At 40.9% G+C, this 25823-nt stretch overlaps 1 protein-coding gene across 1 annotated transcript in view; it reads left to right on the top strand.

Annotated features, from left to right (window-relative positions):
• BBX (BBX high mobility group box domain containing) overlaps positions 1-25823 on the top strand; it is a 708257-nt gene that overhangs the window by 115887 nt on the left and 566547 nt on the right. The window contains exon 3 of the mRNA XM_053705430.1: positions 21827-21997. Coding sequence (XP_053561405.1) covers positions 21827-21997 — 171 coding nt within the window. The remainder of the gene's footprint in view (positions 1-21826; positions 21998-25823) is intronic.

Below are 25823 nucleotides of genomic sequence, written 5' to 3'. Positions count from 1 at the left end.
GGGGTTCCATGTCTGGGCCCTTGGACTGTTGTGTGAAATGGTCGTAGACTGTCTTCTTGGATTTCGATGTTGATTTAAGAGGCTTCCTACCTGAATGTGGCATGTTGTAAGGGCTAAGTGTTGGCAGTGGCCCCCAAACAAAGGGTACTTGAGGTATATTTGCAAATTTCTATACGATTCTGCTGAAAAGAAAGTTAGTAAATCGCATGTATATGACAAGTATTACTCTAAGAACTGCAGAGCGGGGCTGATTGTCATATAATTTATGACTGTCACATGTTAGGTGTAAACACTCACATCCAACACATCGAAACTGGCCCCTCACCTCAGGGAATAAGGGGATGCGACCCGAAGGAAGGGGAAAGGGAATTGGAGATGACCCACCCGAACAAGCCGGGCGGAAGCGGGGAGGTGAGGGACTAGAAAACAGTGGTTAACCTTTTTGATTCACAGGCAGATGGTAGGAATACAAAATACAAAAAAGATCACAGAAAAGTGGGTTACCTTGGGGTATTAGGCCTAGCCCCTCACCTTAGGGGACTTGGGGATGCGACCCGTAGGAAGGGAAAGGGGAGATGAAAGTGACCTACCCAGACTAGCTGGGCAGGAGCGGAAAGGTGAGGGATGAGCACACAGGGGTTACACCTAGAGGCCTACTATCACAGAAAGGTCATGTAATTAAACTGAAAATACGGTAAATACCAATACAATGTTGTTCAAGGCATGTTTCTAAAGTTATATCCTTGTAGTGTACTATTGTCTGAGTGCGAGCTTAACTCAATATGTTCTCATGGATGTATAGTGAAGAATGTATGTTAGGTCTAATCTGATCCAGCAGCGTTGTCTAGTTATGCGCTGGGCTAGTGTGAAGCGTGCGCACTATTGTCTGAGTTTGGGCTTAGGTCAATTTGTTCAAATATATTTATAGTGAGGGGTGTGTATTAGGGCTAATCTGAACCAGTGGTGTTATGTAGTTGTGTGCTGGGCTAGCGTGATTTGTGCACCATAAGATAGTACCTATAAAAAGAAATGCAGGTTAGATCAACAACACTACACCCTGGAGGCAAAGTTCTGGGACACCTGAGCTGGCGCAGCAGCCTTTTCTTAAATTTATGTAATCCAAGAATCCACGTTAGCCTAACTGAGTGATACAGTCAATACACAGTTCTATATTTGTAGCAGGCTGTGGTTTATAAGGCAAGTATATGACAATACAAAATACTTAAGCTTTCTGAGAGAGAAGGTGCAGGCTCCTCAAGGCCACAAGTATGTTAGGTAGATATACAAGCTTGCCTTAAAGTAGCCGTCCCAGCCTCATAACTTAGTTGGAGGTAAGTCTTCTAAGAATAGCAAGGAGAGGTGAGGGTAGACATAAATGACACTCCTGAGATTTTGCAGGCAGGGGGGAGGATAAAAGTTCCAAGAGAGGTTCCTGAATTATACCACTTAATTTGCTGAGTGTGTATGTGGTAAGCAAGGGCACACTTTTATGAAGGCCTGAACACAAACTTGCAGAGGGGCTGAGGAAAAATTCTAGTGCCTGGGGCACCTTAGAGACTTAGAGTTTATGCAGAGAAGGGTCTATCCCAATTCCCGGGCAGATTGATAGTGTCAATGTGGGACTATACCCTGTAACGGTGCTGACTGCAAGGAGCTAGTGTAATAAGTGTTAGTGTAGGGGCAGCCCTAAGGCCGCAGTCTCACCTAATTGCTCGTTGTCGATTCTCTCCTCTGCTGGTCTGGGTGAGCAGGAGACTTAGGTCCGGTAGGAGGACAGCGTGCAGGAGAGCACACAACTCAACACTGCTCAGTTGGCTTACGCACAATTAGCTCCTGGTTGCGGCCTCTCCGCCGGGAATAAGCAGGATCCAAGATGGCCACGATTCGCGCCAAAGCCGGCTATGTCGCGCAGTGGGATCTTCTAATGCTCTTCCCACACTTGCCGGGCTTTGCGCTTAGTCTCTGCGGCAGTTCCTCTCACAGATTCCGCCAGGAAGGTCAGTACTCCAGTTTTCTAGGCACCTCACGTCGATCAGCTCCTCTGGTCTAAGAGCTGCCTCCCCATATACCTCGGAAGCAGCATTGTGCCTCACAGCTTGGTAGACGGCTCCGGAGCGGATCCCCGACCCTCCGGAGCCCTAGAGGTTCAAAATCTCCTATGTAGAGGAGCCGGTCAGCTTAAGGGCAATAGTCCAGGGCTAGACTCCCAAAGTGCAGCACTGTGGTAGGGCCCGCTCCAGCCACCGGGGTACAGAGAAGTCAGAGGGGGGCTCCTATGTGCCCGAATGTAGACACAGGGGTAGTGCTGGATATTAAGCACCTTAGAGGTTATTTATATTAGTAGTTAGAGCAAATTGGAGCCCTTCCAGGTCTTTTTTATGAGGTTAGAACTCGGAGCTCCTAAAGAGTGCTTCCAAGCAGCACTGCAGTTAGCTCCGCCCCCAGATGGAGGCTTTTTGCACACGTCGGGTAGCACAAGTTAAAAGCATCTAACTGGATCACATTTATTCAAGTGTGCTATGGAGCACAATATATCACACAATAGTCAATTAATACCTGCACCTTTTTTCTTTTACAAAAAGCAATATATATATATATATATATATATATATATATATATATATATATATATATATATATATATATATATATATATATATATATAATTAGGGCTGCACGATTTAAAACCGTGAGAGTTAGCAATCTTTTGCTAAATAAAGAAATCCTCAGAAGTGGCTGTAATATTTATTTGTTTGTGATTTCTAGAAAACCAGCTCCATCTAGTGGTTGCTTTTAGCACACATTTGTAAAAATGACTGTTTTTACTTTAACTTTCTGTTCTCATAAGCAGCCGATCAATCTAGAAGTCTAAAAGCAGAACACATGCAGGAATGAACAGGAGAGAAAGCCACTTACTTATATTTCCCGCTAGGGACGTCTGTAGTCTGAAACTTAGGGTATGTAAACATTATGGAACCTCTCACACAATCTCCTGCTCCTCTGAGAATTGGCTCAAATACATAGCAGATGCAGTTAACCCCACGGCTCCCAAAAAGGCTAAAACTGCAGTCCCCTCTGCTGCTAGGTTAACTTAACTGCATCTACAATGTTTTTTTATTTATATATACTGTGTGTGTGTATGTATATGTATGTGTGTATATATATATATATATATATATATATATATATATATATATATATATGTGTGTGTGTGTGTGCAACTGTGTAAGTGATTGTATATTATGTGTGTATGTATGTATATAATATGTGTATGTATATGTGTATATATATATATATATATTTGTGTGTGTGTGTGTTATGTATGTGTATGTATATAATATATATATAATTGTGTGTGTGTGTGTCTTATACTGCTTCATTTGTTAATCATACCACTGTTAGAATGACTGTCCAAGAAAACATGACAATGTTGTGTGTCATAAGACCTAATAACTGGCTAGTGGCTACTATTTAATCACATCACAGGCAGCAAATTTTATTTTAACTATTTTGTGGTTTGTATTTTTATCGCAATCGCAGGTTTTTTTCTCAAAAAAAAAGCAAGTAATTTTTTTTTTGCCCAGTATGTGTATATATGTGTATGTATGTATGTATATGTATATATATATATATATATATATATATATATATATATGTATATGTTACATAAACACAAATTCATTGTATAATTTAACATAAATTGATTAAATGATCATTTGTTCAACAAGTATTGTAGAAAAATTAATATTGGCCATTTTAGCTTAATCTTTAGACCAGGCTAGATTTACTATTTTAAACTGATTGTAGTTTTGTTGTTATTGCTATTATTGTTATTACAATAGAAAATAATAAATAACATAACAGAACTGTGTTGTTGTTTTTTTACGGGGGCGGGGTTTCTTCTGTTTTTATTTTATTTTTTATATAAAATATAATATTTGTGGCACAACACCATTAAATTCTTAAAAATATTTAATAGATTTATGTGTTATCACGTAGTATAGAAACACAGTTCAACCAATTTTTGTTTAACATCTAAACAATATCCCATTTGTTCACAGTGAGCAGCTATTAAACCATCAATTCAGAGAAACTTACAAATGTTCATTAATGGCTCAACGCTGAGAAACAATGGAGAATGCATCACATAGCTAGCCTGTAATTACCAGCATGAGCGTTCCTCTCAGTACAGCATATGAGGCAGACACTTTAATTACACCTATTTCTTGGAAAATTTATACATTGATCCTTATTAAATGGTAGCACTTTGCATTTGTCATTTAAACTTCTTTTTAAAAATAATTCTATAATCTTTTATTTTCTATATTGTTATAACTTTTTTTTTTAGAAAATACTTCAAAATTATATGCAGGGGAAAAATAAACAGTTTGTTTTCAAAGTTTAAGATAGTTTTGCAAAATGTTGGAAAAAGAACTTACATTTTGTATCCCTCGAGGATCAGGGATAGTTTGCTCATTAAGGGACATGGAAGTAATACATGTACAGGGACTATACAGCCTCAGTATATATATATATATATATATATATATATATATAATTTTTTTTAAGAAACTCTGCAATGCAAAATTTATTTTAAAAAGACTTCTTTAGTTGTTTTGTTTTTTCTTTTCAAATACCATGATTGGCAGCACACCTTTTGCTGATTTCACCACACCAATGACCACCCCGGTAAGCTCCAAGATCAGCACCCAAATTAGTCTTTTTTTTCCGAAAACTGCTTAGCAGCAGCTACTACACGGTAGAGTGGTAAGGTTCCTGTATGTCCTTTTAAATAACAAGATTTTGTGATTCATTACTAAACTCAACACGGAGCATATGGGCATGAAATGTTTCACTGATAAACTCTTCTTGGCTTTATTTTGAAGGTTCTTTCATATGATGATAAGAGTCCACTAATCATCGCATGTTGGATATTATTCCTTTCTACTAGGAGGAGGCAAAAACATCCCTAAATTCCAGACTTTTTCTCCAACCCATCTCCTATCACTTTCCTACCACTCTTATGTTTTTGACCCTAATAGGAGAAAGTGAATTTTTTATATGCTCAAATCTCTTCACTCTCTTTATAAGTGGTTTCTACCCAATTGAAGACCCATTTCTCCCCTTCAGTATTGCATCATGGAAAGAAGGGTTGACAGGAGTTGATCTGCAAAGTGATATTTTCCCAGTGGACAATGTTACAGCCCCCCCCGGGTGAAATGTGGATATATCCACCATTACCCTTGTCTACAGTGTTCTACTGCTTGGATATCCTCGGGACTGCGCTTGCACTTTGATGGGTCTTCTACTGAATGCTGACTGTTACAAATGCATGGTGGATGAAGGTACTGTGGGTAGGTAGTTATTTCACCTTCTGTGGAACAGAGGGTTTTCCCTAAACATAGAGTTCAAATGACCTGAGGGTAGTAAGCACTGTTTTAGACACTTTGGCAAGAGTTTGGCACTTTGTAAAAATTGAGCACAATCTCCTTTAAGAGATTGCATTATTGGCCCTTGCAGACATACACAGTGTCGCTCATGCTATAGGCTCACATCTTTAACCAATTTTTCAAGTCGGGAACCTTGCAGACTTTTCCCGCAGGGCAGGAAGAGGTTAAGGAACTGCGGGAAGGCTCCTTTCTTACTTGCTGTGGGCTGCATGAAGGATGGATTTCCTGCAGGTGGTGAGAGCATTGTACTGCTTTCCAGAACACCTCTGGGAATATCACAAACCGTTGTTTATTTTGTGCCTTATTTTGCCCCCTTCTTTTTAATCTGCTTTCCTATTCTCTGGAACAGTTTAATGCATCTCAGATCTCTGAGAATCAACTGTGAGTTTAGAGGGCTGGTTTTACCAATCTGTTCCTGTGTTTTCTCTGTCTCAGCTTTGTAATTTATGTGCTGAGCACCTAGACAGTAGGTGTCTGTACTCCATATATTTCAGGCCAGACAGGGGTCTACTACCCCTCACCTTGGATCTTCAGGAGGCTTTCCCATAGATTCAGGCTGTTGATGATCCTAAGGGCAAACATGTACCTGCAGTTAAGGTTTCTTCTCATGACCTTTGGCATCAGTGTGTGAGAATGTGTACTTTAATTTCAGTTTAGATCATATTCATGTTCTGTAAAGGGGAGTGTTTAAGCACCTTGGAGGTGGATAAGCTGAGGTTAAACATAATGTGTAATAGGTTTTTGTAACATACACCTAAACTGCCTTCTACCTTCCCTATTTGTGAATCCGTTACTGAGTTGACGTCTAAGGAGTGAAGCAAGGCACAGATACCTCCACGTTTTAAGGATGTGTTTCCCTTGCCCACTTATACTATGGAGGTCAGGGAGATGGTCCCCAAGATGGACATAGCAATCACCACCTTAGCAGGACATACTACTATTCCTTAAAAGATAGCACTTCCTTGAAAGATCCAGTTGATGGCAAATGTAAAGGTTTCCAAAAGTGCTCTTTTCAGCTGGTGGGCCTTTTATTTTGCTAGCATGGCCTGTGAAGTGGTGGCCATGTCAGTTTGATGCATTAATATGTCTGAGGTGGCATCATGAGAAAGATAATTGGAAGACATCCAGAATTCACAGATTCACATTGTTATAAAAAATGCTGCAATTACTGTTTTAGCTAGACAATGCCCTATAGGGCTAAGTCTTAGTCTGCTTATATTGTCTCTAAAAAGGCTCATTGACACTGCCCATTTATGCTGATACATTTTAGTACAGGCAATTATGCTATTATATCCACTGTGGATTCGGTGGCAGACTCGTCATTCCATTGTTCAGGGGGCCTCATTTCTCTTGTTAAGTGTGTTCAGTCCACGGGTCATCCATTACTTTTGGGATATATTCTCCTTCCCAACAGGAAGTTGCAAGAGGATCACCCCAGAAGAGCTGCTATATTGCTCCTCCCCTCACGTGTCATATCCAGTCATTCTCTTGCAACCCTCAACAAAGAAGGAGGTCGCGAGAGGAGCTGGAGTTTTACTTAACTATTCTTCAATCAAAAGTTTGTTATTTTAAATGGCACCGGAGTGTGCTGTTTTTCTATCTCAGGCAGTATTTGGAAGAAGAAACTGCCTGCGTTTTTTTTCTATGATCTTAGCAGGCGTAACTAAGATCCACTGGCTGTTCTCGACATTCTGAGGAGTGGGGTAACTTCAGAAACTGAGAATAGCATGCGGGGTCCTCCGCAAATGAGGTATGTGCAGTACTTTATTTTCTGGGAATGGAATTGACTAAGAAAATACTGCTGTTACCGTATGATGTAAGTACAGCCTTAAATGCAGTAGTGGCAACTGTTATCAGGCTGATAAATGTATGCGCAGTCGAGTTATATTCTAGGGACTAGAATTTGACTGAGAAAATACTGTTAACACTGAAATAATACTTAAGCCTTCTCTGCAGTGGTAGTGACTGGTAGCAGGCTTCGTGATAGCTTTGCATGACATTGAAAAATGTTGTTTTTTAATAAAACGTTTACTGGCATGTTATTCATTTTTGTGAGGTACTTTGGTGATAAATCGCTTTGGGCATGATTTTTTTCCACATGGCTAACATTTTTCTGCATGGAAAACGTTACATCAGGGCTCCCACTGTTGTGATTGGAGTGGGAATGCCCTTGTTTTAGCGCCTTGTTGCGCAGTTAAAATTCTTGCACAGTCTTCCTGCTTCTTCCTCCTTGATCCAGGACGTCTCTAGAGAGCTCAGGGGTCTGCAAATTTAATTTGTGAGGGAGGTAATCAGTCACAGCAGATCTGTGACAGTGTGCTGACTGTGATTAAAAGCGTTAAATCTGAATTGATATCTGTTTTATCCGTTTTGGGTATTGAGGGGTTAATCATCCTTTTGCTAATGGGTGCAATCCTCTGCTAATAATACACTTCTTGTTAAGAATTGTTTAATTATATCTGTATTTTTGAAGCGCTGCAGCGTTTTTTATATTGCTTGTAAACTTATTGAAAGTGATTTCCAAGCTTGTTAGTTTCATTGCTAAGTCTGTTTAAACATGTCTGATTCAGAGGAAACTGTTTGTTCATGTTCAAAAGCCAATGTGGAGCCCAATAGAACGATGTGTACCAATTGTATTGATATTGCTTTGAATAAAAGTCAATCTGTACCGATAAAGAAGCCATCACCAGACGAGGGGGAAGTTATGCCGCCTAACTCTCCTCACGTGTCAGTACCTGCGTCTCCCGCTCGGGAGATGCGTAGGATTGAGACACCTAGTACATCTAGGCCCTTACAAATCACTTTACATGATATGGCTAATGTTATGAAAGAAGTATTATATAATATGCCCGAATTAAGGGGCAAACGCGATAGCTCTGGGTTAAGGACAGAGCGCGCTGATGACACGAGAGCCATGTCTGATACTGCGTCACAATTTGCAGAACATGAGGACGGTGAGCTTCATTCTGTCGGTGACGGTTCTGATCAGGGGAGACCGGATTCAGAAATTTCAAATTTTAAATTTAAGCTTGAGAATCTCCGTGTGTTACTAGGGGAGGTATTAGCGGCTCTGAATGATTGCGACACGGTGGAAATTCCAGAGAAATTGTGTAGGTTGGATAGATACTATGCGGTACCGGTGTGTACTGACGTTTTTCCTATACCAAAAAGACTTACAGAAATTATAAGTAAGGAGTGGGATAGACCCGGTGTGCCTTTTTCCCCTCCCCCGATATTTAGAAAAATGTTCCCTATAGACGCCACCACACGAGACTTATGGCAGACGGTCCCTAAGGTGGAGGGAGCAGTTTCTACGTTAGCCAAGCGTACCACTATCCCGGTGGAGGATAGCTGTGCTTTCTCAGATCCAATGGATAAAAAATTAGAGGGTTATCTTAAGAAAATGTTTGTTCAACAGGGTTTTATATTGCAGCCTCTTGCATGCATTGCGCCTGTCACGGCTGCAGCGGCATTCTGGTTTGAGTCTCTGGAAGAGGCGATTCGCACAGAGCCGTTGGATGAGGCTTTGAGCAAAGTTAGAACCCTTAAGCAAGCTAATGCGTTTGTTTCAGATGCCGTAGTACATCTAACCAAACTTACAGCAAAAAATTCCGGATTCGCCATACAGGCGCGCAGAGCGCTCTGGCTTAAATCCTGGTCAGCGGATGTAACTTCCAAGTCTAAGCTACTTAACATTCCTTTCAAAGGGCAGACCTTATTCGGGCCCGGCTTGAAGGAAATTATTGCTGACATTACGGGAGGTAAGGGCCACGCCATTCCTCAGGACAGGGCCAAACCAAAGGCCAAACAGTCTAATTTTCGTGCCTTTCGTAACTTCAAGGCAGGAGCAGCATCGACTTACTCCGCTCCAAAACAGGAAGGAACTACTGCTCGTTACAGACAGGGTTGGAAAGGCAACCAGTCATGGAACAAGGGCAAGCAGGCCAGAAAGCCTACTCCCGCCCCTAAGACAGCATGAAGTCAGGGCCCCCTATCCGGAGACGGATTTAGTGGGGGGCAGACTTTCTCTCTTTGCCCAGGCTTGGGCAAGAGATGTGCAGGATCCCTGGACGTTAAAGATTATATCTCAGGGATACCTTCTGGATTTCAAAACCTCCTCCACAAGGGAGGTTCCATCTTTCGAGGTTATCGACAAACCTAGTAAAGAGAGAGGCATTTCTACAATGTGTACAAGACCTCTTAATCATGGGATTGATCCATTCAGTTCTGCGATCGGAACAGGGACAAGGATTTTACTCAAATCTATTTGTGGTTCCCAAAAAAGAGGGAACCTTCAGACCAATCTTGGACTTAAATATCTTAAACAAATTCCTAAGGGTACCATCGTTCAAGATGGAAACCATTCGAACCATCCTACCCATGATTCAAGAGGGTCAATATATGACCACGGTGGACTTAAAGGATGCTTACCTTCATATACCGATTCACAAAGATCATTATCGGTACCTGAGGTTTGCCTTTCTAGACAGGCATTACCAGTTTGTGGCTCTTCCCTTCGGGTTAGCCACGGCCCCGAGAATTTTTACGAAGGTTCTGGGCTCACTTCTGGCGGTACTAAGACCACGAGGCATAGCGGTGGCCCCGTACCTAGACGACATTCTGATACAAGCATCAAGTTTTCAGAATGCAAAGTCTCATACAGAGATAGTTCTAGCATTTCTGAGGTCGCATGGGTGGAAAGTGAACGTGGAAAAGAGTTCTCTGTTACCACTCACAAGGGTTCCTTTTCTAGGGACTCTTATAGATTCTGTAGAGATGAAGATTTACCTGACGGAGTCCAGGTTATCAAAGATTCTCAATGCTTGCCGTGTCCTTCATTCCGTTCCAAGCCCATCAGTAGCTCAGTGCATGGAGATAATCGGCTTAATGGTCGCGGCAATGGACATAGTGCCATTTGCGCGCCTGCATCTCAGACCGCTGCAACTATGCATGCTCAGTCAATGGAACGGGGATTACTCAGATCTGTCCCCTTTGCTAAATCTGGACCAGGAGACCAGGGATTCGCTTCTCTTGTGGTTGTCACTGGTTCATCTGTCCAAAGGAATGACCTTTCGCAGGCCAGATTGGACAATTGTAACAACGGATGCCAGCCTTCTAGGCTGGGGAGCAGTCTGGAATTCCCTGAAGGCTCAGGGATCGTGGACTCAGGAGGAGAAACTCCTCCCTATAAACATTCTAGAATTAAGAGCAATATTCAATGCTCTTCTAGCTTGGCCTCAGTTAGCAAAGCTGAGGTTCATCAGATTTCAGTCGGACAATATCACGACTGTGGCTTACATCAATCATCAAGGGGGAACCAGGAGTTCCCTAGCGATGTTGGAAGTCTCGAAGATAATTCGCTGGGCAGAGTCTCACTCTTGCCACCTGTCAGCGATTCACATCCCAGGCGTAGAGAACTGGGAGGCGGATTTCCTAAGTCGCCAGACTTTTTCATCCGGGAGAGTGGGAACTTCACCCGGAGGTATTTGCTCAACTGATTCGTCGTTGGGGCGATCCGGATCTGGATCTCATGGCATCTCGCCAGAACGCGAAGCTTCCTTGTTACGGATCCAGGTCCAGGGACCCGAGAGCGGTGCTGGTAGATGCATTAGCAGCCCCTTGGGTTTTCAACATAGCTTATGTGTTTCCACCATTTCCGTTGCTACCTCGGCTGATTGCCAGGATCAAACAGGAGAGGGCATCTGTAATTCTGATAGCGCCTGCGTGGCCACGCAGGACCTGGTTATGCAGACCTAGTGGACATGTCGTCCTGTCCACCATGGTCTCTTCCTCTGAGGCAGGACCTTCTAATTCAGGGTCCTTTCAACCATCCAAACCTAATTTCTCTGAGGCTGACTGCCTGGAAATTGAACGCTTGATTCTATCAAAGCGTGGGTTTTCGGATTCGGTTATTGATACATTAATACAGGCTCGGAAACCTGTGACAAGAAGAATTTACCATAAGATATGGCGTAAATATTTATATTGGTGTGAATCCAAGAGTTACTCATGGAGTAAGGTTAGGATTCCTAGGATATTAGCTTTTCTACAAGAGGGTTTAGAAAAGGGTTTATCTGCTAGTTCGCTAAAGGGACAGATTTCAGCTCTGTCTATTCTTTTACACAAACGTCTGGCAGAGAATCCAGACGTCCAGGCCTTTTGTCAGGCTTTGGCTAGAATTAAGCCTGTGTTTAAAGCTGTTGCTCCTCCGTGGAGCTTAAACTTGGTTCTTAAAGTTCTTCAGGGTGTTCCGTTTGAACCCCTTCATTCCATTGATATTAAGCTTTTATCTTGGAAAGTTTTGTTTTTGATGGCTATTTCCTCGGCTCGAAGAGTCTCTGAGTTATCTGCCTTACATTGTGATTCTCCTTATCTGATCTTTCATTCAGACAAGGTAGTTCTGCGTACTAAACCTGGGTTTTTACCTAAGGTTGTTTCTAACAGGAATATCAATCAAGAGATTGTTGTTCCATCATTATGTCCTAATCCTTCTTCAAAGAAGGAACGTCTTTTGCATAATCTAGACGTGGTACGTGCTCTGAAGTTCTTCTTACAGGCAACTAAAGATTTTAGACAAACTTCTTCTCTGTTTGTCGTTTACTCTGGACAGAGGAGAGGTCAAAAGGCTTCGTCTACCTCTCTCTCTTTTTGGCTTCGTAGCATAATACGTTTAGCCTATGAGACTGCTGGACAGCAGCCTCCTGAAAGAATTACAGCTCATTCCACCAGAGCTGTGGCTTCCACCTGGGTCTTTAAGAATGAGGCCTCTGTTGAACAGATTTCAAGGCCGCAACTTGGTCTTCACTTCATACTTTTTCCAAATTTTACAAATTTTACACTTTTGCTTCTTCGGAGGCTGTTTTTGGGAGAAAGGTTCTACAGGCAGTGGTTCCTTCTGTTTAATGTTCCTGCCTTGTCCCTCCCATCATCCGTGTACTTAGCTTTGGTATTGGTATCCCATATGTAATGGATGACCCGTGGACTGAACACACTTAACAAGAGAAAACATAATTTATGCTTACCTGATAAATTTATTTCTCTTGTAGTGTGTTCAGTCCACGGCCCGCCCTGTCTCTTTAAGGCAGGTTCTAAATTTTAAAATTATAACTCCAGTCACCACTGCACCTTATAGTTTCTCCTTTCTTGTCTTGTTTCGGTCGAATGACTGGATATGACATGTGAGGGGAGGAGCTATATAGCAGCTCTGCTTGGGTGATCCTCTTGCAACTTCCTGTTGGGAAGGAGAATATATCCCATAAGTAATGGATGACCCGTGGACTGAACACACTACAAGAGAAATACATTTATCAGGTAAGCATAAATTATGTTTTTGATGGCTGAACTGGACTGTAGTCTCAACATACACCAGACTTCTGGGCTCGGGGGGTGGTCTATTAGTCTTTGAAAGCACCGGAAGTTTTGTTTTCCGGTATCATTTTTTTTTTAACTCCTAGTGACCTTCAGAGCTCTGCAAAGACACAAACCTTACATTTTGTTCTAATCAGACAATGTCTTAACAGTGGAACTCAAAATTCCTCAGCAATAAGGAAGGTTTTACACATACTTTTGGGTAGAACTCCATAAGAGTGTTATTGGCCATTCATACTCCAGATGTAAACAGTTGGGGCATGGACTTTCTCAGCTGCCAATGCCTGCATCTAGTAAAATGGTCTCTACATGAGGAGGTTTTCAAACACATTGTGATTTGCTGGTGAATGCCAGAGATTAACCTCACAGCCTTTGCTAAATCACAAACTTTGATGTTATTGTGCCTGGTCTCAAGACCCTCAGTTGGTTATTGTTGGTGCCTTAGTGGTGCCATGGTCATTCTTTCCTGTGTTAGTGTTACCACCAAGTGTAATAGCTTAAATAAAGCTGAAACAGGAATTGGTGATTCTGATTGCTCCTACTTGGAGCTTGCCAGAGAAATATCATGGCCTCTTGATTGAAGCACAAACTTCCTCATTGTGCCAGGTCCTGTGATGCCCAAGCAGGTTTTGTGGATGCACCAGTGGACCACTGGTCGTTCAGACTAATGTAACCTTCCTTCTGTTTGTGTTGCTATCCAGGTTTATAGCCAGACTCAAGCTAGTGCAGGCTTCAATAATTCTGATTGCTCTGGCTTGGCAGAACTTGGTATTTCTCTGAGGTATTTTATCTTGGGGTCCTTTATTTAATCAGGGTCTTTAAACTTTTGATGGCCTGGTGAGAAAATGCTTGATCATGGTCAACAGAGGATTGTCTGACAAAGTGGTTGAAACATTGATTCAAGTGAGGAAGCCTGTAATTAACGCAAGATATGAAGAACATAAGTGACGTGTCTTGAAGATTTGGAAAAGGTTTTTCTGCCAGTTTGTAATATTTCTGCTTTGCTTGTATTGATTTATCAGAAAAATGGTAAACTTCCTGATATATATATATATTTTGCCTTGGATTTGGTCTTGAGGGGTCTTCCAGCCCTCCTTTTCAAACAATGCATGTTCTAGATGTCCAGCACTTGACTTGGAAGGTTCTTTTTTTTTGATAGCCGTTTAGCTTTCAGCTCCGTAATCCTTTTACTATTTTTTCATCAGGATAAAGCTGTTATTGGAATAAACAAATTATTCTTCTGAAATGTGGTATCCACAGATACAATAACTCACGAGATTAAAGCATTTTACTTGTGTCCAACTCCAGGCTTTTAAATTTTATATGAAAGCAACCAAGTCTTTTTTTTTTAAACTTTCTTCTTCTCTATTTTTCTACTTTTCTAGACTCTTCAAGGGTCATAAGTATATGGCTACACTGACGGCCTGGTTTAAGGCTTTGATCAAAAAGGCTTACAAGTCGTCTCTTAAGCCTGTGCCAAAACAATCTGCTACAGTGAGTCTAAATGACTTTCGCCCTATTGCACTTACCTCGACCATCATGAAATGTTTTGAGAGGCTGGTTATGGTCCATTTTAAAGCTTGTTTACCACCTACATTAGATCCTAATCAATATGCCTACCGTCAGAATGGGTCAACGGAAGATGCCATCTCTACAGCACTACATTTTGCCCTAACCCATTTGGATCTTAGCAACACCTATGTAAGAATGCTGTTTATTGACTTTAGCTCAGCATTCAACACTGTTATTCCTGCAAAATTGGTTGCTAAACTTCATGACCTGGGCTTTAACACCATGCTCTCTAATTGGATTCTGGATTTTCTGACAGACCTCAGTCAGTGAGGATAGGCAATCATATCTCTGCTACCTTGACCCTTAACACTGGTTTTCCACAAGGTTGTGTACTGAGTCCATTATTATACTCCCTCTTTACCTATGACTACCTGCCTAGGTATGTGTCTAATAACATTATTAAGTTTGCAAATGACACTACTGTAGTAGGCCAGATTAGTAACCACGACGAGACAGCCTATATGGAGGAGGTAAAGCACCTGGTGACATGGTGCGCTTAAAATAATATGGATCTCAATACCAAGAAGAACAAACTCTTAGGAACTCACATTTCTGAAGACCCGTCCTGGACATTGAATACCTCTATCCTAGTGAAGAAGGCGCAACAACGTCTTTTTCTTTTTTCAGTGTCCTTAAAAAGTAATCTGTCCCCTCAGATTCTGGTCAGTTTTTATCACTGTACTATTGAAAGTATTCTCACTAATTGTATTACAGTGTGGTACGGAAATTGTACTAACTCTGATCGTAGGGCTATGCAACGGGTGGTAAAAATTGCCCAGTATATTGGTGTTCAGTTACCTCTTATCGAGGATCTCCAGTGCAGGCGAAATCTCCAAAAGGCTCACTGTATTATCAACGATCCTTTCTATGCTAGTAATGGTTTATTTGCCCTTTTACCATCTGGGAGGCGATATAGGAGTCTGAACGGCAAGACAGCCAGGCTACAGAAAAGTTTTTTCCCCAGAGTTGTTACCTTGCTAAACAAGAACTTTTCTTCTACTAGATACGACAAGTCCACGTATTCATCCTTTACTTGTGGGATATTATCCTCCTGCTAACAGGAAGTGGCAAAGAGCACTACAGCAGAGCTGTCTATATAGCTCCTCCCTTGACTCCACCCCCCAGTCATTCTCTTTTCCTATACTAAGTAATAGGAAGGGGTTAAGGGAAAGAGGTGATAAAATGAGTTTTTATTTTCTTCAAGCAAGACTTTTCTTATTTTAAATGGTACCGGTGACTATTTTTTCCCAGGCAGCAGATGGATGAAGATTTCTGCCTGGAGACTCATGATCTTAGCAGTTGTTACTTTGATCCAGTGTAGTTCCCACAGAATGGCTGAGGAGTACTTGACAAACTTCAGTGTGAGGAACGTTTTTCATGCTACAAGCATTGAGGTATGTTCAGTCATTTTTTTCTGGAGAGTAAGCAGTAATCCTACATGTGAAATAGAAGGGTATTACTGGGACCTGTATGTTTTGGGCTGAAAAAATGGTTGACACTGATGACATAATGTTTGTTGGGCAAACGATTTTATGTTTGGAAGGCAATTAACAGTTTTTTCTTTGCGTAAAGCAAACGTTTTTATTTTTGATGGCAATGGAGGGTGCACATAGCTTTCTTTTAGACCTGGGTATATGGAACTTTGCACAATCCAAGTCAGTCTGGAGACCTAACCAGACCTGGAATAAAGGTAAACAGGCCAAGAAGCCCGCTGCTGCTACCAAGACAGCATGAAGGGGCAGCCCCTGATCCGGGACCGGATCTAGTAGGGGGCAGACTTTCTCTCTTTGCTCAGGCTTGGGCAAGAGACGTTCAGGATTCCTGGGCATTAGAAATTGTGACCCAGGGGTATCGTCTAGAATTCAAGGATTCTCTCCAAAGAGGGAGATTTCATCTTTCACGTTTGTCTGTAGACCAGACAAAAAGAGAGGCGTTCTTACGCTGTGTAGAAGACCTATATACCATGGGTGTAATCTGCCCAGTTCCAAAACTAGAACAAGGGCAGGGGTTTTACTCAAATCTGTTCGTGGTTCCCAAAAAAGAGGGAACCTTCAGACCGATTTTAGATCTCAAAGGTCTAAACAAATTTCTCAGAGTACCATCGTTCAAGATGGAGACCATACGAACAATTTTACCAATGATCCAGGAGGGTCAATATATGACCACCGTGGATTTGAAGGATGCGTAACTTCACATTCCTATCCACAAAGATCACCAGTTCCTCAGGTTCGCCTTCCTGGACAAACATTACCAGTTTGTGGCCCTTCCTTTCGGGTTGGCCACAGCTCCCAGACTGTTCACAAAGGTGCTAGGGTCCCTTCTGGCGTTTCTAAGGCCGCGGGGCATAGCAGTGGCGCCTTATCTGGACGATATTTTGATTCAGGCGTCAACTTACCATCTAGCCAAATCTCACACGGACATCGTGTTGGCTTTTCTAAGAACTCACGGGTGGAAGGTGAACATAAAAAAAAAAGAGTTCACTAGTTCCTCTGACAAGAGTTCCATTCCTAGGAACTCTGATAGACTCGGTAGACATGAAAATTTTGCTGACGGAGGTCAGAAAATCAAAGATCTTAACTACTTGCCGAGCTCTTCATTCTATTTCTCTGCCATCAGTGGCGCAGTGAATGGAGGGCATTGGGTTAATGGTAGCGGCAATGGACACAGTTCCGTTTGCTCGCTTGCATCTCAGACCACTGCAGCTGTGCATGCTCAGACAGTGGAATGGGGATTATGCGGATTTATCTCCTCGGATAAATCTGGATCTAGAGGCCAGAGACTCTATTCATTGGTGGTTGTCACAGGATCATCTGTCACAGGGAATGTGCTTCCGCAGTCCAGCATGGGTCATATTGACGATGGACGCCAGCGTCTTGGGCTGGGGTGCAGTCTGGAATTCCCTGAAGGCTCAGGGTGTTTGGACTCAGGAGGAGTTCCTACTACCAATAAATATTCTGGAACTGAGAGCAATATTCAAAGCGCTTCAAGCGTGGCCTCAGCTGGCTTCGGCCAAATTCATAAGATTCCAGTCAGACAATATCACGACTGTAGCATATATCAATCATCAAGGGGGAACAAAGAGTTAGCTAGCGATGATAGAGGTTTCCAAAATAATTTGATGGGCAGAGACTCGCTCTTGCCATCTATCAGCAATATATATCCCAGGAGTGGAGAACTAGGAAGCAGATTTTCTAAGTCGTCAGACTTTTCATCCGGGGGAGTGGGAGCTCCATCTGGAGGTGTTTGCGGCATTGATCCATCAATGGGGCACACCGGAATTGGATCTGATGGCATCTCGTCAGAATGCCAAACTTCTTTGTTACGGGTCCAGATCAAGGGATCCTCAAGCAGTACTGATAGATGCTCTAGCAGTACCTTGATAGTTCAACCTGGCTTATGTGTTTCCTCCTTTTCCTCTCCTACCTCATCTGATTGCAAGAACCAAACAGGAGAGGGCTTCGGTAATCTTGATAGCGCCTGCGTGGCCACGCAGGACTTGGTATGCAGATCTGGTGGAAATGTCATCTCTGCCACCGTGGAAACTGCCACTGAGACAGGACCTTCTCATTCAAGGTCCGTTCCAACATCCAAATTTAATTTCTCTGCAACTGACTGCTTGGAGATTGAATGCTTGATTTTATCTAAGCGGGGATTCTCTGAGTCGGTCATTGATACCTTGATTCAGGCTCGAAGGCTAGGAAAATTTTCCATAAAATATGGTGTAAATATCTTTATTGGTGCGAATCCAAGGGCTACTCATGGAGTAAGATCAAGATTCCTAGGATTTTGTCCTTTCCCCAAGAAGGATTGGAGAAGGGATTATCAGCTAGTTCCTTAAAGGGACAGATTTCTGCTTTGTCAATCTTACTACACAAGCGTCTGGCAGATGTCCCAGACGTTCAGTCGTTTTGTCAGGCTTTAGTTAGAATCAAGCCTGTGTTTAAACCTGTTGCTCCGCCATGGAGTTTGAATTTAGTTCTAAATGTTCTTCAAGGGGTTCCGTTTGAACCCGTGCATTCCATAGATATTAAACTTCTATCTTGGAAAGTTCTGTTTTTAGTTGCTATCTCTTCTGCTTGAAGAGTTTCTGAGCTTTCTGCGTTACAATGCGACTCGCCTTATCTTATATTCCAGTCTGATAAGGTGGTTTTGCGCACTAAACCTTGATTCCTTCCTAAGGTTGTTTCAAATAAGAATATTAATCAGGAAATTGTTGTTCCTTCTCTGTGTCCTAGTCCTTCTTCTAAGAAGGAGCGTCTGTTACATAACTTGGACGTGGTTTGTGCCTTGAAGTTTTACTTACAAGCGACCAAGGATTTCCGTCAAACATGTTCTCTATTTGTTGTCTATTCTGGAAAGTGTAGGGGTCAAAAAGCTATGGCTACCTCTTTCTTTTTGGCTGAAAAGCATCATCCGTTTGGCATACGAGACTGCTGGACAGCAGCCTCCTAAAAAAATTACTGCTCATTCTACTAGAGCGGTGGCTTCCACATGGGCTTTTAAAAACGATGCTTCTGTTGAACAGATTTGTAAGGCTGCGACTTGGTCTTCGCTTCATACCTTTTCCAAATTTTATACTTTTGCTTCTTCTGAGGCTATTTTTGGGAGAAAAGTTCTTCAAGCAGTAGTGCCTTCTGTTTAGGTATCTGTCTTGTCCCTCCCGTTCATCCGTGTCCTGTAGCTTTGGTATTGTATCCCACAAGTAAAGGATGAATCCGTGTACTCGTCGTATCTAGTAGAAGAAAAGGAAATTTATGCTTACCTGATAAATTGATTTCTTCTACGATACGACGAGTCCACGGCCCTCCCTGTCAATTTAAGACATGATATTTTTGTGTTTAAAACTTCAGTCACCTCTGCACCTTTTAGTTTTCTCCTTTTTTCTTCCTATACCTTTCGGTCGAATGACTGGGGGGTGGGGGTGGATTCAAGGGAGGAGCTATATAGACAGCTCTGCTGTGGTGCTCTTTAGCAGGAGGATAATATCCCACAAGTAAAGGATGAATCCGTGGACTTGTCATATCGTAGAAGAAATCAATTTATCAGGTAAGCATAAATTTCCTTTTTAATCTTTTTTTTTTTTTTTTTTTTTTTTTTTTTTTAAATTTTGTCGTTTTGTTTTTTTTTATTATATTATATTTAAGATTCTGACCATAACTTGCTTATTTTGAATATCTTTACTCTGTTGCTAATTTATCAACTTATCATTAGTACTATGGACACTATTGTCCCTCTTTTTTCTTTTCATTATATACACATTGCACAATGCATTTTGATTAACTGCATTGTTCACCATCTATATTAATATACATTGCATATTACATTTATATTAATGTAAACATACACACAGTTTTTACCTGTAATCCACGCACTTTATATAAACTTTTTGTGAGTTATACTCAAAGTGTATATGTATGTGTGTATATGTATGTGTATATATATGTATGTATATATACACACGCATACATACATACATACATACATACATACATGCATGCATACACTCCTTTTAGGTTGTAATTTTTTCGTTTATTGCATAATGCACTTTACATATTTTCTGTGGTGATGGCAATTTAGCACATATGTCACTAATGCTCACTTTTGTTCTTGTCCACTTATTAGATTTACCATCTTTATAGTACTTTTTTGTTATGGACAGGTTAGATACTCAATTACATTTCGTTGTCTCTGTTTTTTACTTTCTACAATGACAATAAATGAATCTAATCAATTACTGTTCAGTGGCTATTTCTTGGGCCTTTCATAATATTTCTTCTCTTGACTAGATTTGTAAGGCTACTTACTACCTGTTCTTCCTTGCCTATGCTTTACCATTTTGATGTTTATATTTCAGCTGAGGCGTCCCTTAGTCTAGTTATTAATCTTTCTGCCTAATGTCTTAGTACTGCTTTATTCTGGTGGTTTTGTGGACACCACTGCTTGGGTATTGAATCCCGCATGTGATGATTTGTGGATTCTCATCATTATTTTAAAGAAAACAAATCATGCTTACCTTATAAATGTACTGTATTTCCTTCATGATGGGGAAAGTCCAGAACCCTGCTCTCTTATGCATGTATTTTTGGCATTGGGTTGGCTTTCCTTCTCTGCTTTGCCATGGTGGACAGAAAAATATCCCACGTGACGACTTGTGGATTCTAATCATCTTGAAAGAAATACATTTAATAAGGTTTTATAGTTTGTTTGTTGTGCAATGTTTGATATAATAACTTGAGTCGGTGTACATAAATTATATTGAAATGATCTATGGTTCATTATGTGTGTGTCTACTTTGAATTTGTAATCCGTTTTCATTTTAGATGGACGCTCTTTGTTAAGGTCTAAGTTATTGTTTTTTCCGTGGGTTACTTGATATAGGTATAATCTAGTAAAACAACCAGCACACAACAAGTTGACTTGAGTAGTCTAAAGTCTAATTCAGGATAGTAGTGTGGTGTAATCACTCCTGCAATTTGCTTGAAATCTCTTAATAATCATAAAAACTTAATGAGATATGTTAACAGTGGTTTATATAACTTGTCTTTGTATATAACTTGTCGTACATGACGGCAGTGTGGGAAAGGTGGTAGGTTCATGTCTCCAGGTTCAAACATTGCAGCTACTCCATGAGCCAAATACCCTGTGGGTGATTCTACATTATTTACTGATAATGAACAGCATTATTGTATGCTGCATATAAATGAACATTTATTACAAATAATACATAAAATAGTTGGATTCTTGCATTGGGTCACTCCTGAGAAGTTAAAGTGAAGGTCCATTTTGATGAATTAGTGCCCGGTTTTTAATAAACCTATTAAAAACAAGGGCACTTTAATTCATCAAAATTGACATTTCACTGTTTTCTTCAAAAACTTACCTTTTAATCCTTGCAGCTGCTCCAGCACTTCCTCCGCCCCTTGCAAGTCGTCTTCGGGTCCAAAATGACAAATCTTCCTCCAATCACAGCATTGCATCAGGCCAAGATTCCTCAGTTGGGGGGAAGCTGTGATTGGAGGAAGCCTGATTTGTCATTTCTGACGTCTACAGAGGTTTCGATGCCCGGGGGAATCGCTGGAGCGGCAGTCAGGATTAAAAGGTACGTTTTTGAAGAAAACAGTGAAATGTCAATTTTGGTGAATTAAAGTGCCCTTGTTTTAATAGGTTTATTAAAAACCGGGCACTAATTCATCAAAATGGACCTTCACTTTAATGAAAATGAAAATCATTTTAGTTTTTGTAGAACTTTACTAATTCAGCATAAACCTAGTTAATAGAAAGCAGCAAGCCTTACTGTATATGTAATTATGTGCATTTACAATTGAATATGTAACAAATACTTAGCTATAAGTAAATAAAACCATTTTTAACAGTAATTGTTTCTATAGAGGTATGTCTATATTTTACAAATGATGTAATAATTTAATGTATTTTAGAGTGCAGTAATGAAAGGAAGCACTAGAAATAAGGATCATTCAACTGAAGAAGAAGGAACTGGAAAACGACCAAAGAGAAAGTGCCTTCAGTGGCACCCACTGCTTGCAAACAAGACCCTTGACTTTTCTGAGGAAGAGGAGGAGGAAGAGGAGGAAGAAGATATTGATAAAGTAAATATCTCGGTTTACATTTGTTTGAACTGATCTAAAAATACAGATTTCTCCAACATTGGTGTGTCCGGTCCACGGCGTCATCCATTACTTGTGGGATATTCTCCTCCCCTACAGGGAATGGCAAGGAGAGCACACAGCAAGAGCTGTCCATATAGCTCCCCCTCTGGCTCCGCCCCCCAGTCATTCTCCTTGCCGCTCTGAACAAGTAGCATCTCCATGGGGATGGTGAGGAGTTTGTGGTGTTAGTCTTCAAGAACGAGGCTTCTGTTGATCAGATATGTAGGGCAGTGACTTGGTCTTCTCTGCACACTTTTGCCAAATTCTACAAATTTGATACTTATGCTTCTTCGGAGGCTATTTTTGGGAGACAGGTTTTGCAAGCCGTGGTGCCTTCTGTTTAGGTAACCTGATTTGCTCCCTCCCTTCATCCGTGTCCTAAAGCTTTGGTATTGGTTCCCACAAGTAATGGATGACGCCGTGGACCGGACACACCAATGTTGGAGAAAACAGAATTTATGCTTACCTGATAAATTACTTTCTCCAACGGTGTGTCCGGTCCACGGCCCGCCCTGGTTTTTTAATCAGGTTTGAAAAAATTCTCTTTTTCTTTATACACTACAGTCACCACGGCACCCTATAGTTTCTCCTTTTTCTCCTAACCGTCGGTCGAATGACTGGGGGGCGGAGCCAGAGGGGGAGCTATATGGACAGCTCTTGCTGTGTGCTCTCCTTGCCATTTCCTGTAGGGGAGGAGAATATCCCACAAGTAATGGATGACGCCGTGGACCGGACACACCGTTGGAGAAAGTAATTTATCAGGTAAGCATAAATTCTGTTTTCTGTCATGTAATTGGCAAGAGTCCATGAGCTAGTGACGTATGGGATATACATTCCTACCAGGAGGGGCAAAGTTTCCCAAACCTCAAAATGCCTATAAATACACCCCTCACCACACCCACAATTCAGTTTTACAAACTTTGCCTCCCATGGAGATGGTGAAGTAAGTTTGTGCTAGATTTCTACGTTGATATGCGCTTCGCAGCAGGCTGAAACCCGGTTTTCCTCTCAGAATGCAGTGAATGTCAGAGGGATGTGAAGAGAGTATTGCCTATTTGAATACCATGGTCTTCCTCTAAGGGATCTATTTCATAGGTTCTCTGTTATCGGTCGTTGAGATTTCTTCTCCTACATCCCTTTTCAGATAGACGATATACTCTTATATACCATTACCTCTACTGATTCTCGTTTCAGTACTGGTTTGGCTATCTGCTATGTGTAGATGAGTGTCTTAGGGTAAGTAAGTCTTATTTGTATTCATGACACTCAAAGCTATGGTTGGGCACTTTATATGTAAAGTTATAAATATATGTGTTAAAAAATATTTGCCATGATTCAGGATAATCAGTATTCCTTCTTTCAGACTGTCAGTTTCATTTTTTTGGGAAAATACATATGAATTATATTTTTTCTTACCTTAAATTAATTTTCAATTGACTTTTTTTTCTAAATGGCGGGCTGTTAGGCTCGCGGGTGCAGAAAATGCTTCTATTTATTGCGTCATTCTTGGCGCAAGACTTTTTGGCGCAAAAATTTCGTCATTTCCGGCGTCATAGTTGGCGCCTGAAGTTTTCACGTGATTGCATCATTTTTGACGTATGTGTGTTGCGGACGTTTTTTTTTGTTGCCAAAAAATATGGGCGTCATTCTTGGCGCCAGTTTTTTATACATTATTTCAGTCTCACTTTTTAGTTGCTTCTGGTTTCTAGAGGCTTGTTTTGTTTTGCATTTTTTCCCATTCCTGAAACTGCCTTTTAAGGAATTTGATAATTTTGCTTTATATGTTGTTTTTTCTATTACATACTGCAAGATGTCACTACCTGACCCTGGATCAGAATCTACTTCTGGAAAGACGCTGCTTGATGTCGGTTCTACCAAAGCTAAGTGCATTTGTTGTAAACTTTTGGTAACTGTTCCTCCGGCTGTAGTTTGTGTTAGTTATCATGATAAACTATCAAACACAGATAATATTTCCATTAGTAATAATCCATTACCTGTTGTTGTTTCTTCAACATCTAATGTTCAGGATGTTCCTGTTAATGTAAAATAATTTGTTTCTAATTCTATTCGGAAGGCTCTGTCTGTTATTCCTCCTTCTAGTAAACGTAAGAGGTCTTTTAAAACTTCTCATATTTCAGATGAATTTTTAAATGACCGCCATCATTCTGACTTATCTATTTCTGAAGAAGATCTATCTGGTTCAGAAGATTCTGCCTCGGATATTGACACTGATAAATCTTCATATTTGTTTAAGATGGAGTTTATTCGTTCTTTACTTAAAGTGAAAGTAAAGTATTCCTCATTGCAATATATCCTAATACTCTATTGGTTCAATATATCATTTTCGTCTGTTTTTTTTTTACTTTACTTCGATCTAATCATTTATATTTCAATTATTTATTTCCCTACCGTTATTGGCTTTACTCCTCCCACCCTCCTCTTCCTGGATTTTGTAGTCATTACGTATAGAGCAGTCCCACCCGCTCTACACGTAGGCTTCAAAGCTCGTTCACGATATTGCTATCTATTGCGCATGCGCTAATCGGTGATCGGCGTCCAAATGCGCATGCAAAGTTTCTCATCCACTATCGAAAATGCACATGCGTCAAACAGTTTCTCATCCCCTATCGAAAATACGCATGCGTCAAACGGTTGGGATACATTATACTGAATGAATAGAAACAATGCATGCGGGAATTGTGAACGCGCGACTGACATCAACTTGTTTTTATTGGACTCCGCGCATTCGATGCGAGCAGGCTGTGACTTAGCTTTCTGGCCGCCGATCGGCCAGAAAGTCAATTGGTAAATACTAAAAACGTGACCAGGAAATAAAGTGACTCAGCAGAGACGGGCTGAATTGAAGAGGACAAAAATATGCGGTTACATGCGGCGAAAAGGGTATTTATGTGCACAATTTAAAAATATCATGAATGAAAGTGCTAATGTTTTTTAATCATTTATGTAAATCTGCAGAGCTGAAGAGAAGTTTACTTTCACTTTAAAGAAGTGTTGATTGCATTAGATATGGAGGAGTCTAGTCCTCTTGATATTAAAACTAATAAGCGTTTAAATTCAGTTTTTAAACCTCATGTAGTTATTCCAGAAGTTTTTCCAGTTCCTGATGCTATTTCAGAAGAAATTTCTAGGGAATGGAATAGTCTGGGTACTTCATTTACTCCTTCTCCAAGGTTTAAGAAATTGTACCCTTTGCCATCTGATAGATTAGAGTTTTGGGAAAAAATTTCCAAAGTTGATGGGGCTATCTCTACTCTTGCTAAACGTACTACTATTCCTACGGCAGATAGTACTTCTTTTAAGGATCCTTTAGATAGAAAGCTTGAATCCTTTCTAAGGAAGGCTTATTTATGTTCAGGTAATCTTCTTAGACCTGCTATTTCTTTGGCTGATGTTGCTGCAGCTTCCACTTTCTGGTTGGAGGCTTTAGTGCAACAAGTGTCAGACCATAATGCTTATAGCATTGTTAAACTTCTTCAACATGCTAATAACTTTGTTTGTGATGCCATTTTCAATATCATCATTAGAATTGATGTCAGGTATATGTCTTTAGCTATTTTAGCCAGAGGAGCTTTATGGCTTAAGTCTTGGAATGCAGATAGGACTTCTAAGTCAACGTTGCTTTCTCTTTCTTTCCAAGGTAATAAATTATTTGGTTCTCAGTTAGATTCAATAATTTCAACTGTTACTGGGGGGAAGGGAACCTTTTTGCCTCAGGACAAAAAATCTAAAGGTAAATAATAGGGCT

This window comes from Bombina bombina, chromosome 3 (genome assembly GCF_027579735.1).
Source record: "Bombina bombina isolate aBomBom1 chromosome 3, aBomBom1.pri, whole genome shotgun sequence".
NCBI classification, from domain to species: domain Eukaryota; kingdom Metazoa; phylum Chordata; class Amphibia; order Anura; family Bombinatoridae; genus Bombina; species Bombina bombina.
Note: the sequence above shows the minus strand (reverse complement) of the source record. Positions and strands in the feature narration are given on the sequence as shown.